The sequence below is a fragment of the Peromyscus leucopus genome, chromosome 4 (genome assembly GCF_004664715.2).
Source record: "Peromyscus leucopus breed LL Stock chromosome 4, UCI_PerLeu_2.1, whole genome shotgun sequence".
Taxonomy (NCBI): Eukaryota; Metazoa; Chordata; class Mammalia; order Rodentia; family Cricetidae; genus Peromyscus; species Peromyscus leucopus.
This window is the reverse complement of record NC_051066.1, coordinates 9,132,823-9,146,219: the sequence shown is the minus strand read 5'-3', so window position 1 is coordinate 9,146,219 and position 13,397 is coordinate 9,132,823. Positions and strand designations below refer to the sequence as shown.

Below are 13,397 nucleotides of genomic sequence, written 5' to 3'. Positions count from 1 at the left end.
ATCAGCCTCCGGTCCTCTGGAAGAGCAGCACTGCTCTCACCACTGAGTCACCTCTCCAGCCCCCATTTTTATTTTTATTTGTCTTTATGTGTATGAGTGTTTTGTCTGCATGTGTGTATGTATGTACACTTGCTCATCAGCAGATCCGGGGTCCTCTGCCTTCTACCTCCCCAGTACTAGGATTAATAGGCTCCTCAGTCCCAGCCCAAGGGGCTGGCTGAGGATCTGAACAGATGTCTTCATGCTTGTGCAGCAAAGCACTTAACTGACCCACCTCTCTCTCCAACCCTTACGTACTACTTCTCTCTCTTCTGTACATTCTTTCACTCCAGAGATTTAACTTGGGTTGTTTGGGTTTTTTTTTTTGGGGGGGGGGCAGGGGTGAGACAGGGTTTCTTTGTAGTTTTGGTGCTTGTCCTGGGATGAGGCTGGTCTCGAACTCACAGAGATCCGCCTGCCTCTGCCTCCTGAGTGCTGGGATTAAAGGTGTGTGTTACCGCCGCCCGGCAGGGTTGTTTTCTTATTTTCCATCTACTGGAATTCTTCAGTGTCCTTCTGCAGAATTGAGCTGGAGTATTTCGGGACAAAGCCCTAACCCTGTGTGCTCTGGTCTCCAGGTGGCCCCAATGTCAGTGTATGCTTGTCTGGGCAGTGACGCAGCTGCCATTCGTGATGCCTTCCTGACCCGCCTGCAGAGCAAGATCGAGGACATGCGCATCAAAGTCATGATTCTGGAGTTCCTTACTGTTGCTGTAGAGACGCAGCCAGGTCTCATTGAGCTGTTTCTGAACCTGGAGGTGAAGGATGGCAGCAGCGGCTCCAAGGTCAGCCTGTGCCTTGGGTGGAGCTGGGCGACAGAGCTTCTCGGAAGTTCAGTTATGGAACTTGCATGCCCACCTGTTCCTCCTGTAGGAATTCAGCCTTGGTGTGTGGAGCTGTCTCCATGTGGTGCTGGAGCTGATTGATTCCCAGCAGCAAGATCGATACTGGTGCCCACCCCTGTTGCATCGTGCAGCCATTGCCTTCCTTCATGCCCTGTGGCAAGACCGTAGGGACAGTGCTATGCTTGTCCTCAGAACCAAGTAAGTCTCCTCGGAGTGGTAGCTGACCCATGAATTTGACTATAAAATGGAAGTGGGTTTGTTAGCAGTTCACCGGATTATGCACAGAATCCTTAGCATACAGTTCAGTACTGGGGACTCTTACATGTCTTTTTCTTTTTATTTGTTTGCTTTTTGGGGACAGGGTCTTAGTGTATAACTTTGGCTGACCTGGAGCTTGCCATGTAGACCTGGCTGGCCTCAGACTCAGTAGGAATCCGGTAGCCTCTGCTTCCCAGGTGCAGGGATTAAAGGCTTTTACCACCACACCTGGCTGGAGTTTTTGTTTTTGTTTTTTTGAGCTGAGGACTGAACCCAGGACCTTGTGCTTGCGGGGCAAGCGCTCTACCACTGAGCTAAATTTCCAATCCCTGTTTTTGTTTTTAAACAATTAAAAATACAGGTTTTTGGTTTGGGTTTTTGTTTTTGTTTTTGTTTTTGTTTTTTTTTGTTTTTTTTTTTTTAATTTTGTGTGGTTGCAAGCACATATCACAGTGCTTTGGGGGCGGGGCACAGGACAACTTCTGTGGCGTAGGTCCCAGGGACTGAACTCAGATCCTCAATCTGGGTGATGGGTGTCTTTATCTACTGAGCCTCCTCATCAGCCCCAGTTGCACTTCTTCTTCTTTTTTTTTAATGCACATTGGTGTTTTGCCATGGGTGTTGGGTCCCCTGGCACTGGAATTACAGACAGTTGTGAGCTGCCAAGTGGGTGCTGGGAATTGAACCCCGGTCCTCTGGAAGAGCAGTTAGTGTTCTTAACCCCTGAGCCATCTCTCCAGCCCGCCCCCCCCCCCCAGTTGCACTTCTGTGTTGTTTTACACAGAAGATCTCTGTGTAACAGTCCTGGCTGTCCTGGAACTTGCTTTGTAGACCAGGCTGGGCTCGAACTCACAGAGATCTGCCTGCCTCTGCCTCCCAAGTGCTGGGATTAAAGGTGTGTACCACCACTGCATGGCTGGGAGACGGAATTTTATTTATGGACTTCTTACATTTATATAGGAATAGTTTGATTTATGAAAAACATTTTAGGGTTGGGACATTAAAGTATGAAAAAATACCTGCAAGGGGAACTAGAGTGAAGGGGCTATGAGAAAGAAAAAGTGTTATTTCAACAAGTGTTTTTGTTCCAGGCCCAAGTTTTGGGAGAATTTAACCAGTCCACTGTTTGGAACTCTTTCTCCTCCCTCAGAGACATCTGAGGTGAGCCGTGGTGGAGGGTAGGACAGTGGCTGGGAGTCCCTGAGAGGAAGGGTTGGTCTGTAAGGTGGAGAAGAGGATTCTGCCTTGAGTAACATAAAGAATGTTTCCCAAGAAGCTCCTTCTGCAGAGCAATGCGTGCTTCCTGTCCTATGGAAAGCACAGTGGCCTACCTGCTCTGGGTGGAAGGCTTTGGTGTCTCCACAGTGCACACGTTGCCCTGCCCAGTGGCCGGTGCCCATTTGCATTCTATAAATGTGTGTTTACATGTTTTCTCAGTGTTCGGTCTTTGCTCTCAGTGAGGGTGGGATGGAGATGTGTTTCTCCATGTAATTAGTGTGTTTTGTTCTCTCCCCTCCACAGCCCAGCATTTTGGAAACCTGTGCCCTAATCATGAAGATAATATGTTTGGAGATATACTATGTAGTTAAGTGAGTCCTTTTCCCTGTGAGGTGGTTTTGTTGTTCTTATTGTTTGTGTAGTGCTGGGGGTCAAACTCTAGGCCTTCTGCATGCTAAGCAAGTGCCCTACCAATGAGCAATGTCTCCAGCACTATCCCATGAAACGTTAGTCAATGATCGAGGGGTGGGAAATGGTGGAGGCCTATCACTGAATGCATGGTTGCTTAGCAGGGCAGACAAGAGAGAAGGTTTGGCCTGTTTTTTAGTGAACTTTCCCTGGCCAGTCCATTGATTTATGGTTGTCAGAGTTAGTGTTAAGAGTCCGTGTGACTGGAATTTGATGGAGTAGGAGGCTTTTCTGAAAGGACCTCAGCCTCACGCATTATGCTGGAGCTGATCCTATAGTTGGCTGCCATGTGAGCTGGTTTCCTGTGTCTCAACAAGGGCCTGTGCTGGTCTTACTCCCTGCCTACTTTTGAATCCTGACTAGGGTTTTTGTTTTCTTGACACCATAGGGGTTCATTAGACCAGTCATTAAAAGATACACTCAAGAAGTTTTCCAGCGAGAAACGCTTTGCCTACTGGTCAGGCTACGTCAAGTCTCTGGCGGTCTACATGGCTGAAACAGAGGGCAGCAGCTGCACATCATTGCTGGAGTATCAGATGCTGGTCTCTGCCTGGAGGATGCTTCTCATCATTGCCACCAGTCATGTAAGCACCTCTTGGGCATCTGGCTTTTGCTCTAAGAAGGAGGCAGTGATGTGCTGAGGTGCCTAGTGCATGCAGCTCCTTGGGATAAATGAATCCAAGTTTGTCCCTGGGAACTAAAGTGCAACCAGTTGTCTGCCAAGAGACCAGGATGGCCGGGCGCTTGGTGGCTGAGTCTCTTAATGAGACATCTTGGGAACAGGACAGCGAAGTTCCAAACCCATCAGACATCCGGAAGGCTTCTCAGCTGCATTGGGCCTGGATAGGTCTGGGATGCGCCTCTCATGAGGTGTGTAGTTGCCTCTGGTGCTCTTCCTTCTGGACACGGTAGGCGTCTGTGATGCGTCTGCAGCTGTTCGTTTTCATTGGTTCTAGGAAAAGGACGCAGGCCACTGTCTCTTCAGTGTATAGTGAGTTTTAAAGTTTTTTACTTATTATTAGTGTGTGCACATGTGTGTGGAGGTCAGAAGACAGTTGTGGAGTCAGTGCCACCTTTATTTATGTGAGATTGGGGGTTGAAGGCAGGTCAGAGGCGTGTGCAGCAAGTGCTTTGATCCACTGAGCCGTCTCACCGGTCAGTTTCTGGTTTTGTCTTTATTGATTTATTTTATGTGCATTGGTGTTTTGCCATAAACACCAATGTCGGGTCCCCTGAAGTGGAATTATAGACAGTTGTGAGCTGCCATGTGGGTGCTGAGAATTGAACCCAGGTCCTCTTGCTCTTAATCACGGAGCCATCTCCCCTCCAGTCTCACCAGTCAGTTTCTGAAGAGGGAGGATGCTGGTGTTTGGGAAGGGCTTACACCATTCTTGGCATTCGTTTTTTATAGTTTGATACTGTCATGCTGTGCTGAACTGTTCTTCCCAGGGCATCTGGGCAGTATCTTTACTGATGTACAGCCTGACCTTGGCAGATGCCTGCTTGTTCCAAAAACCTTGCGCATCTCTCTGACTTGTTCTCTAATACAGACTGCCTGTGTGCCTGGAGTGTTAAGCCTAGAAAGAATAGGTCTGTACATACTCTTGCTATGATGTGATAACCACAGACCCCTGAGACTTCAGACCTACTGCAAGGCTTGGCCACCTGAGTGTGTGATGTCCATGTCACTGCCTTTTAGAATCCAACCAAACAGCAGTTCTTTTAAGTTGTACCTCTGCTGCCCTCTGCCTTTTGGGAACTGACCTGGTAGACCTTGCTCCCTCCCTCCCTGCCTCCCTTCTTTCCTTCCTTCCAGCCATCCACGGCTGTTAGAATATTTGTTCTGTACCTGCAACCACCAGGGCTATAGCAGTGAACAGGCAGGGAAGGTCTACTCTCTCTCATGGAGACTGGCCTTAAAGGAGGAAAGTCATAAAATTTATAAAATTCACAGATGGAAAATGTAACTTGAGATTGTTACTTTGCTGTGATGGTTAACAAGATGCTGTGATGCTTAACACATGAGGTAGGAGTAGTCAGGGTGGCCTCTCCAAGGTGATGCCCCAGGTACCTAAGTATGTGAAAAAGCCTCAGGTGTCCAGTCTGTGGAGCAAGAAGTCTAGGCGGATGGAATCGCAGGTGTCAAGTCCAGAAGTAGAAGGCACTTGGTATGTTCAGCAAGGATGGAAGAGCCAGGTGTGGTTGGCACATGCTAATGGGGAGGCTACGGCAGAGCATCATGAGGTAGGGACAGGCTGCATAACAACATGGTGAAACCATTCTCAAAAAACCAGGAAAGGAGGTTGTGGGGAGGGAGGGCTGGGCTAGAATGAGCCCAGGTGGGGTTGAAGGTCATGTGGCAGGTGTGGCTTGAATTTCCTGGACACCGGGAAGCTTTTGAAAACTGCTGAGCAGAGAAAGGATGTAGTTCTGAGGAGAGGGCAAATCTGGATTTGATTCTGACCAGATCTAAGGATGGACCAAGAAACTGCAGGGATTGAAGCTTCATTTTAATCAGGGACACAGTGACTTTCCAATTGGTAATTGCCTCATAGGCCCCTGCGTTTCTTGCCTCCTAAAGTCTGAGAAATGTCTCAGACATGATCCTTTTCCTGTGCACTTACAGGCAGACATCATGCACTTGACTGATGGGGCAGTGCGGCGCCAGCTTTTTCTCGATGTGCTTGATGGGACCAAAGCATTAGTAAGTGTGTCTGGGCGGGTTCCTTTCCCTGAGGTCAGTCTGGTGGTGGCATAGAGGTTAGGTCAGGCCGAGGGCTGCCTGGGAGGTGTCCCCAGCTCCCTGCACCAACGCACCTGTGAAAGGTCAGTGCTGGGGAGGAGGGCACAAGGCCAGAGAAACTCTGGGTGGGAGCAAGAGCTGTGTCTGCTCATCAGAAGCCAAACTCCTGACTGCTGTGCTGGCCTCCATCAGCTCCTTGTTGCAGCGTCAGTGAACTGCCTCCGCCTGGGCTCCATGATGTGTACCCTGCTGCTCATCCTCCTGCGGCAGTGGAAGCGGTGAGTGCTGTGACAGGAGAGGCGACCTCAGCAGTGTGGCCACCCTTCCTGACTGACCTTCCTTCCTTGGAGGGAGAAGGGTCTAACATAACCTACTTCCAGGAACTGCAGCGCCTCGGCAGACAGTGTGCAGTGAGGCCGACTCCCAGGGGCAGTGGGTGAGGTGCGTGTGCTTCCCCTTGTTCTTTCAGAGAGTTGGGTGCTGTGGATCAAATCCTTGGGCCCTTGACAGAGGTCCTGGAAGGGGTGCTGCAGGCAGACCAGCAGCTCATGGAAAAGACAAAAGCCAAGGTGTTCTCTGCGTTCATTACGGTATTACAGATGAAGGAGCTGCGAGGTGAGCAGGCAGCCTGGGTCCAAGTTCCTCGGGTTAGGGCCACACGTGCTTCCTGTGACTCTCCAAGTGCCAGCCTTAGAATTTTCACCCTAGGAGACAGTGTATTTTCCCCGTCCCTTCCCCCCCAGTAGTAATCCCCTCCCTCTTAGTCCTTAACTGCCTTTCAGCCCCTGCCCTGTGTGACAGCGCCCCCCACCCCATTCTGCAGTGAGTGACATCCCCCACCCCACCCCCGTTCTGCAGAGAGTGACATCCCCAACCCCCCTGTTCTGCAGTGAGTGACATCCCCCACTCCCCCCAGTTCTGCAGTGAGTGACATCCCCCACTCCCCCCTGTTCTGCAGTGAGTGACAGCACCCCTCCCCCTGTTCTGCAGTGAGTGACATCCCCCACTCCCCCCTGTTCTGCAGTGAGTGACATCCCCCACTCCCCCCTGTTCTGCAGTGAGTGACAGCACCCCTCCCCCTGTTCTGCAATGAGTGACAGCACCCCTCCCCCCTGTTCTGCAGTGAGTGACATCCCCCAGTACTCCCAGCTGGTGATGAATGTCTGCGAGACTCTCCAAGAAGAGGTGGTTGCACTCTTCGATGAGACCCGCCACAGCCTGGCATCAGGCAGTGCCGCAGAGGACAAGGACAGCATGGAGACTGATGACTGCCCTCGGCCTCGGCACAAGGACCAGCGTGATGGGGTGAGGGAGTATTAGCAGGTGGGCTGACAGCAGACACACCGTACTGGCAGCTGTCACTACCCTGGGGGAAATGGGAAGGCGGGGCCCGAGGAGCCCCAGAGCCCTGTGGGGTCAGGACATGGAGAGAAGCCCAAGGGGCAGCCCCGGCCTCCTGCTGCTTCAGCCATGCCAGTCCCAGGCAATAGCCGGGAAAATCAGACCATCTTCAGGTCTCAGGTCAGGTCTGATGTGAGCAGAGTCAAGTGAGGACAGGGGGGAGCTGGGGAGAGCTGCTTCACAGCGCAGGGACTGAGGTCTTTAACAAGGAGAAAAATGAGCCCATTCGGACTCCAGAAGAAAATACTGGATAGTGTGTGTGTGTGTGTGTGTGTGTGTGTGTGTGTGTGTGTGTGTGTGTATCTATCTGTCTGTCTGTGTTTCAAGACAGGGTTTCTCTGTAACAGCTCTAGCTGTCCTGGAACTGGATTTGTAGACCAGACTGGCTTCAAACCTACAGAGATCCGCCTGCCTCTGCCCCCCGATTGCTGGGACTAAAGGCGTGTGCCACCATGCCCCAGCTAGAACAATGTTTTTTAAACTGTAGCTCATAATCTGTTATGTTATTTGGTTACTACCAGCATTTCTTTTTCTTTTAAATAGTAGAGTCCTACTGTGCCCAGGCTAGCCTCAAACTTACTCTTTGACCCTTTGAAGGAGGGTTTCTCCCTGAACCTAGGACTTATGTTTTCTCACCTAGGCTAGAAGCCAGTAAGACCTACTGATCCACCTGTCTCTGTAGGCCTCAGAGCTGAGGAAGCAGGCATGTGTGGAACTCCTGGCTTGTTATGTGGGTGCTAGGACCCACACTCCAGTCCTTAGGACTGGATAGCAAGTGTTCTTAATGCTGAGCTCCATTATTGTCTTAATGTCTCTCCAGCTCCATTATTTTTCTTTTTTCATTAAAATTATTTAAAATAGTTATTTTATGTGTATGAGTGTTTTGTCTGCGTGTATGTACGTACACTACCTGCATGCATGCCTAGTGTCCCCAGAGGTCAGAAGGGGACAGTGGATCCCCTGGAACTGGAGTTAGAGATGGTTTTAACCACTACATGGGTGCTGGAAATGAAAGCTGGGTCCTCTGCAAGAGCAACAAATGCTCTTAACCTCACAACCATCTCTCCAGCCCTACCCTACTCCTTTTTAAAAGAAGATGTACTGAATGTAGATGATTGCACTTCTGGATGTCAGAATGTTAATCTCTATTTCATGGTTGATGTGGATCAAATTATATACTGCGAAAAGACATTCTTTTCTTTGTAATTTAGTGTTTTGACAAGTCTCATGGGAAGGTTCTCTTCTGGTCCTGTTTATTTGGTGTTCAAAGTTCCACCCATAGCTGTGGCATACTCTTGGCAACTGATGGCTGCTAGGAAAGGGGTAGTTTTCTTGAAGGGTGTGAACCTGGTCAGATGATTGTGCTCAAGGGGATGGCCCCACCCGGAAGTATATTTGGACAACGTAATTGGACTCAGTGTGTTTCTTCTTGGTGGTTTTTGTTTTTAGACAGGGGGTCTCACTATGTAGCCCTGGCTGGCCCGAGACTCACTTGTGTAGACAAGATTGCCCTCAAACAGATCTGACTGCCTCTCCCTCCCCAAGGGCATGAACCACCATGCGTGGTGATTAAGAAAGAAAGTTGAGTGGGTAGGGAGGTGGAGTTGGATCTGAGAGAATTTCAGGGGGTAAATATGATCAAAATACATTATAGGAAATTCTCAAATAACAAAAATACTAAAACTAAGTGTGTAGAACACTGGTGCTTGGATAAAACCTAAGGTTGGAGATGAATGTGGATGCTGTGGTCAAGCAAGAGGTTAGGCCACTCAGACTGCCAGTGTCAGAATGGGGTGGGCTTGCTATTCCTGGAGAGATGGGCACAGGAGACTGGCAGGGCAAGAAGCAGGAGTGACATCAGTCACACTCCTGAGTGGAGTTTTGGGGACAAGGCCGTGGGCTGGCATTCTTCCTCTTCTGTTCCCTCAACTGCTGTTTGTCCACCTTTGTCCTTGGCTACCAGCAGGTATGTGTCCTGGGACTGCATCTGGCTAAGGAGCTTTGTGAGGTGGATGAGGATGGGGACTCGTGGCTACAGGTAACCCGAAGGCTCCCCATTCTGCCCACACTCCTCACCACCCTGGAGGTGAGCCTCCGCATGAAGCAGAACCTGCATTTTACCGAGGCTGCGCTGCACCTGCTCCTCACCCTGGCACGCACCCAGCAGGTAGGGGGCTGCTAAGGGTGGAAAAGACAGCCTGCTTGTGCTGGATGGTTCCCATGCTCCCAGAAGCCAGTCTAACTCATCTCTTCCTACCGTTGGCTCCATATAATTATGGGTTTCTCCTCCAGGGAGCCACGGCAGTGGCTGGAGCTGGCATCACCCAGAGCATCTGTTTGCCCCTCCTCAGTGTGTACCAGCTTAGCAGCAACGGCACGGGACAGGTAAGGCAGCTCTCAGGTGACCTGTGGCCCCATCTTGCTGCTCTTCCCTCATGTTATCCCAGTTCTCGGGTAGAACAAAACTTCCTGCCCCTGGCTCATGGCTAATGAGAGGAACGCAGCCAGGAACACCCAAATCTATGCTTAGCATCAACCTGGTGCCAGGCAGATCCCAAGCACAGGCCATTAGCCTGGAGAGTTGTCATCACTTCAAAAGTTGGTGTGTTACTGCAGTTGTGAATGTGTGTGTCATCTGGTTGTCCCCCCACCCCACCCCTGTAGGGACCTCACTTAACTCTGGCTGGCCAGCAGTTGTGTCCTGGTCTGGAGTCATCTTCACCGCACCTCTTGTCTGAATTGTTAAGTCTGCTAAATCTTCTTCCTCTAGCCTAGCCTCCCTGAATTTAGAGGGAGCATGTTGAGGGCCAGGGTCAGGTGGGCCGTGGCCAAGCTGACACACCTAGTTAGTGGCAGGCCCAGGTTTGGAACTCTGCTCTTGCCGAGTCTGGTAGGCTCACCCTCCTAGCCCTGCTCATGCTAGTGGGAACTGTCCCTCCAAGAGACGTTTCCCTTCCCAGTAACCGGGCCCAAAGAGGTTCTGCTGCTCAGTGGGTTCCTGTGGCTTCAGTCCTGAGCCTGTACCATTTGTTGTAGACACCCAGCAGCTCTCGAAAGTCCCTGGATGCCCCGTCCTGGCCAGGGGTCTACCGCTTGTCCATGTCCTTGATGGAGCGCTTGCTCAAGACTCTACGCTACAATTTCCTGACTGAGGCTCTAGACTTTGTGGGTGTCCATCAGGAGCGGACCTTGCAGGTAAGGGGCTGCCCTCCTCACAGAAGGAGACACCCAGAGCCACTTGGGGCAGGTGACTGTAGGACTTGGGGTATCAATGCCCTCATCTTTGAGATGCTGGAAGAAATCTTGAGTCACCTGACTAAGGAAGCCTTCATTGTAATACCAGCTACCTCAGCTCTGTGGGCCTAGGACCTGACCTCCGTAGGTAGGTGGACATGGTGTGCCGGGTTCCTGAGCATTCTCTGCTGTCCTGTCCTCATAGTGTCTCAATGCAGTGAGGACGGTGCAGAGTCTAGCCTGCCTGGAGGAAGCGGACCACACGGTGGGCTTCATCCTACAGCTGTCCCACTTCAGGAAGGAGTGGCACTTTCACCTGCCCCAGCTCATGCGGGATGTCCAGGTGGGCCTAGAGCATTGCTTTCCTGCCAAGGTCTGGGGAGATGCCGGGGCAGGGAACCAGTGGATCGCCTCAGTGAACCGCAGCCTCGGCTAGTGGGGATTTCTTGTTTGAGGACACAGGTTTGACCAAGGCTGCTTTCTTAAGGCTGCTTCTTCCCTTCACAGTGAAGTAAGGCTGGATAGAACTTGGGCTCTATGAGGGAGACTTAGGTTCAAAACTCTCAAAAGGCCTGAAGCTGGAGGAGCCCAGTGGCTTTGGAGGCAGCAGACAGCTGCCATGGGCTGTTGTCTATGCGACCTTGGCTGGGCCACATCACCACAGTTCTTCTGTAGTGTGGAAACAGTAATCCCCACCTGGCTGATTTATTGAGAACTGTGTAATGGGTCAGAAGTGCACCTGAAACAGTCTAGGAGCATCACTCAGTGAGAGGGGAGGCATGCTGGTGTCCTGGAGAGAGACCTATCTGTGGGGTTGCTTCATGAGATTTTCCTGTCCCTCCTGTGTCTCAGGTGAACCTGGGTTATTTGTGCCAGGCATGTACCTCCCTCCTACACAGCCGCAAGATGCTGCAGCACTACCTACAGGTAACCAAAACCCCAACCTGTCACCACTGGTGGGACCACTTCTATCTCCCCCATCACCGCTGGCGGACCACCCTCGATCTCCCGTAACTTTTTTTTTTTTTTTTTTTTTTTTTTTAAGATTTATTTATTATGTATACAATATTCTGCCTGCATGTGTCCCTGAAAGCCAGAAGAGGGCACCAGATCTCATTACAAGTGGTTGTGAGCCACCATGTGGTTGCTGGGAATTGAACTCAGGACCTCTGGAAGAGCAGTTGGTGCTCTTAACCACTGAGCCATCTCTCCAGCTCCCTGAGCCATCTCTCCAGCCCCCCATCTCCCGTAACTTACCCTTCATTTCTTGACTCTTTTCAGAACAAAAATGGAGATGGCCTCCCCTCAGCTGTCACTCCTCGAGTTCAGCGACCAGCCACTACCAGCACCACCACCACCCCAGTTCTTGCTGCCCCATCTGGCTGCTCCTCCAAGCAGCCTGTTGCTGACACTGAGGCCTCAGAGCAGCAAGCCTTACACACAGTCCAGTATGGCCTTCTCAAGATTCTCAGCAGGACCCTGGCAGCCCTGCGCCACTTTACTCCAGATGTCTGCCAGATCCTGCTGGACCAGGTACTGATACCACCTCCTGACACTAGGTTTTCAACAACTAGTCTTGAACATGGGCTCTGCAGTACACTCTGCTGTACACCAGAGAGCTCCCAGCAAGTACCAGAGTGCTGTTTTCTGTCTTTCAGTCGCTGGATCTCGCTGAATACAACTTCCTATTTGCCCTAAGTTTCACCACTCCCACTTTTGACTCTGAAGTGGCCCCCTCCTTTGGAACCCTCTTGGCCACAGTGAATGTGGCCCTCAACATGCTTGGAGAGGTAGGCCACCCTCCAAACCCCATAACTTTCCACTTGGTCTGTCACTTTGAGTAATAGGAGACATATCCAGTCCCTGGAGCCTAGGCCTCTCCCTACAGTGGCATGTTAGGAGTTCCTGTGAGGTACCAGGGAAACTGGTATGTGAGACCTGAACTGGTCACTTTTACGGTTAGTTTTTGTATTGCTTGCTTCTGTTCCTCCAGCTGGACAAGAAAAAGGAATCCCTTACCCAGGCTGTGGGACTCAGTACACAAGCAGAAGGAACCCGGACGCTGAAGTAAGACCTGAGTCTTAAGGGCCTGGGGCAGGTGTGTGTGGCTGTCCTCTGGGCTGTGGTTCAGCTGTGCTCGGGAGGTATGCTCACACCTGCCTCTCCAGGTCCCTCCTGATGTTCACCATGGAGAACTGCTTCTACCTGCTCATCTCCCAGGCAGTACGCTACCTCAGGGATCCGGCTGTGCACCCCCGGGACAAGCAGCGGATGAAGCAGGAGCTGAGCTCAGAGCTGGTATGGATGTTGGGCTGGCCAGCAGGGAAAGCTCTTTGGGTGCTGCCTGTCCTTTAGGGTCAGGAACAGTGGTCCTGGACCTCAGTACTAAGCTGCTGCTTTTCTTGTAGAGCACGCTGCTTTCCAGCCTCTCACGATACTTCAGAAGGGGAACCCCCAGCTCCCCTGCTGCTGGAGTCCTGCCCTCGCCACAGGGCAAAGCCACCTCTCTCTCCAAAGCCAGCCCAGAGTCTCAGGAACCTCTGATCCAGCTTGTGCAAGCCTTTGTCCGGCATGTGCAGAGATAGGGGAGTGACGTGCTATCTGCTGCTCCCTACCAACCTGCACTGCAGCCCGGGCAGAGGGTGCTGCCACCACAGAGCAGCCGCTCTCTTCGCCCTCTTCCCGCCCACCGCTGACATTATTTTTGTAATAGATCAAGAGGTCAACAGCATGGGCAGGGAGCCGAGGGTCTGGGTGCTCAAGCTCTTTACAATACCCGCAAGGTGGCCCTTTTCCTTCGAGCATTCCCGCGGCAGGTCACCAGCCAGGGAGGCCCTGGGTGCTGGCAGCACAGGACAGGCCTGTGTGCAGTGAAGATTTCCCATGATCTATTCTTCCAGGGTTTTTTGTTTTTGTTTTTGGTAATACTGTGGTCTATTTATACAAATATTAAAGTACTGTTTATAGACTGGGCCTTCAGAGCATGCGTCATGCGGCAGCTCTCAGAGGCCCCAGACAGGGTAGCCTGGAGATGGCAAGACTGCTGTTGATGGCTGACGTCCTCGTACCTGTCGATTTAGTCCTGGGTAGACTGTCAGAACAGGCAGGCAAGGGAGAGTCTGGGTCTCCTTAGCACTTGTACCAGGTATAACCTGTTGATCGCTCTTTCCCAGGTGAAGCCCCAGCATGTC

The 13,397-nt window shown here is 51.4% G+C and overlaps 1 protein-coding gene across 2 annotated transcripts in view; it reads left to right on the top strand.

Moving 5' to 3' along the window:
* The window catches only part of Nup188 (nucleoporin 188), a 58,390-nt gene extending 45,211 nt beyond the window's left edge, over positions 1–13,179 (top strand). The window contains exons 26-44 of one of the 2 annotated variants that reach the window (XM_028883213.2): positions 618–824; positions 913–1,082; positions 2,234–2,303; positions 2,664–2,731; positions 3,217–3,412; positions 5,455–5,532; positions 5,764–5,849; positions 6,041–6,186; positions 6,695–6,876; positions 8,939–9,139; positions 9,265–9,357; positions 10,009–10,167; positions 10,412–10,549; positions 11,059–11,133; positions 11,488–11,739; positions 11,865–11,996; positions 12,200–12,273; positions 12,375–12,504; positions 12,615–13,179. In XM_028883213.2, the coding sequence (XP_028739046.1) occupies positions 618–824; positions 913–1,082; positions 2,234–2,303; positions 2,664–2,731; positions 3,217–3,412; positions 5,455–5,532; positions 5,764–5,849; positions 6,041–6,186; positions 6,695–6,876; positions 8,939–9,139; positions 9,265–9,357; positions 10,009–10,167; positions 10,412–10,549; positions 11,059–11,133; positions 11,488–11,739; positions 11,865–11,996; positions 12,200–12,273; positions 12,375–12,504; positions 12,615–12,791 (2,634 nt within the window). In that variant the 3' untranslated portion in view covers positions 12,792–13,179. The other variant, XM_037204591.1, reaches the window with a different exon arrangement.
* Positions 13,180–13,397: the final 218 nt, after the last annotated feature.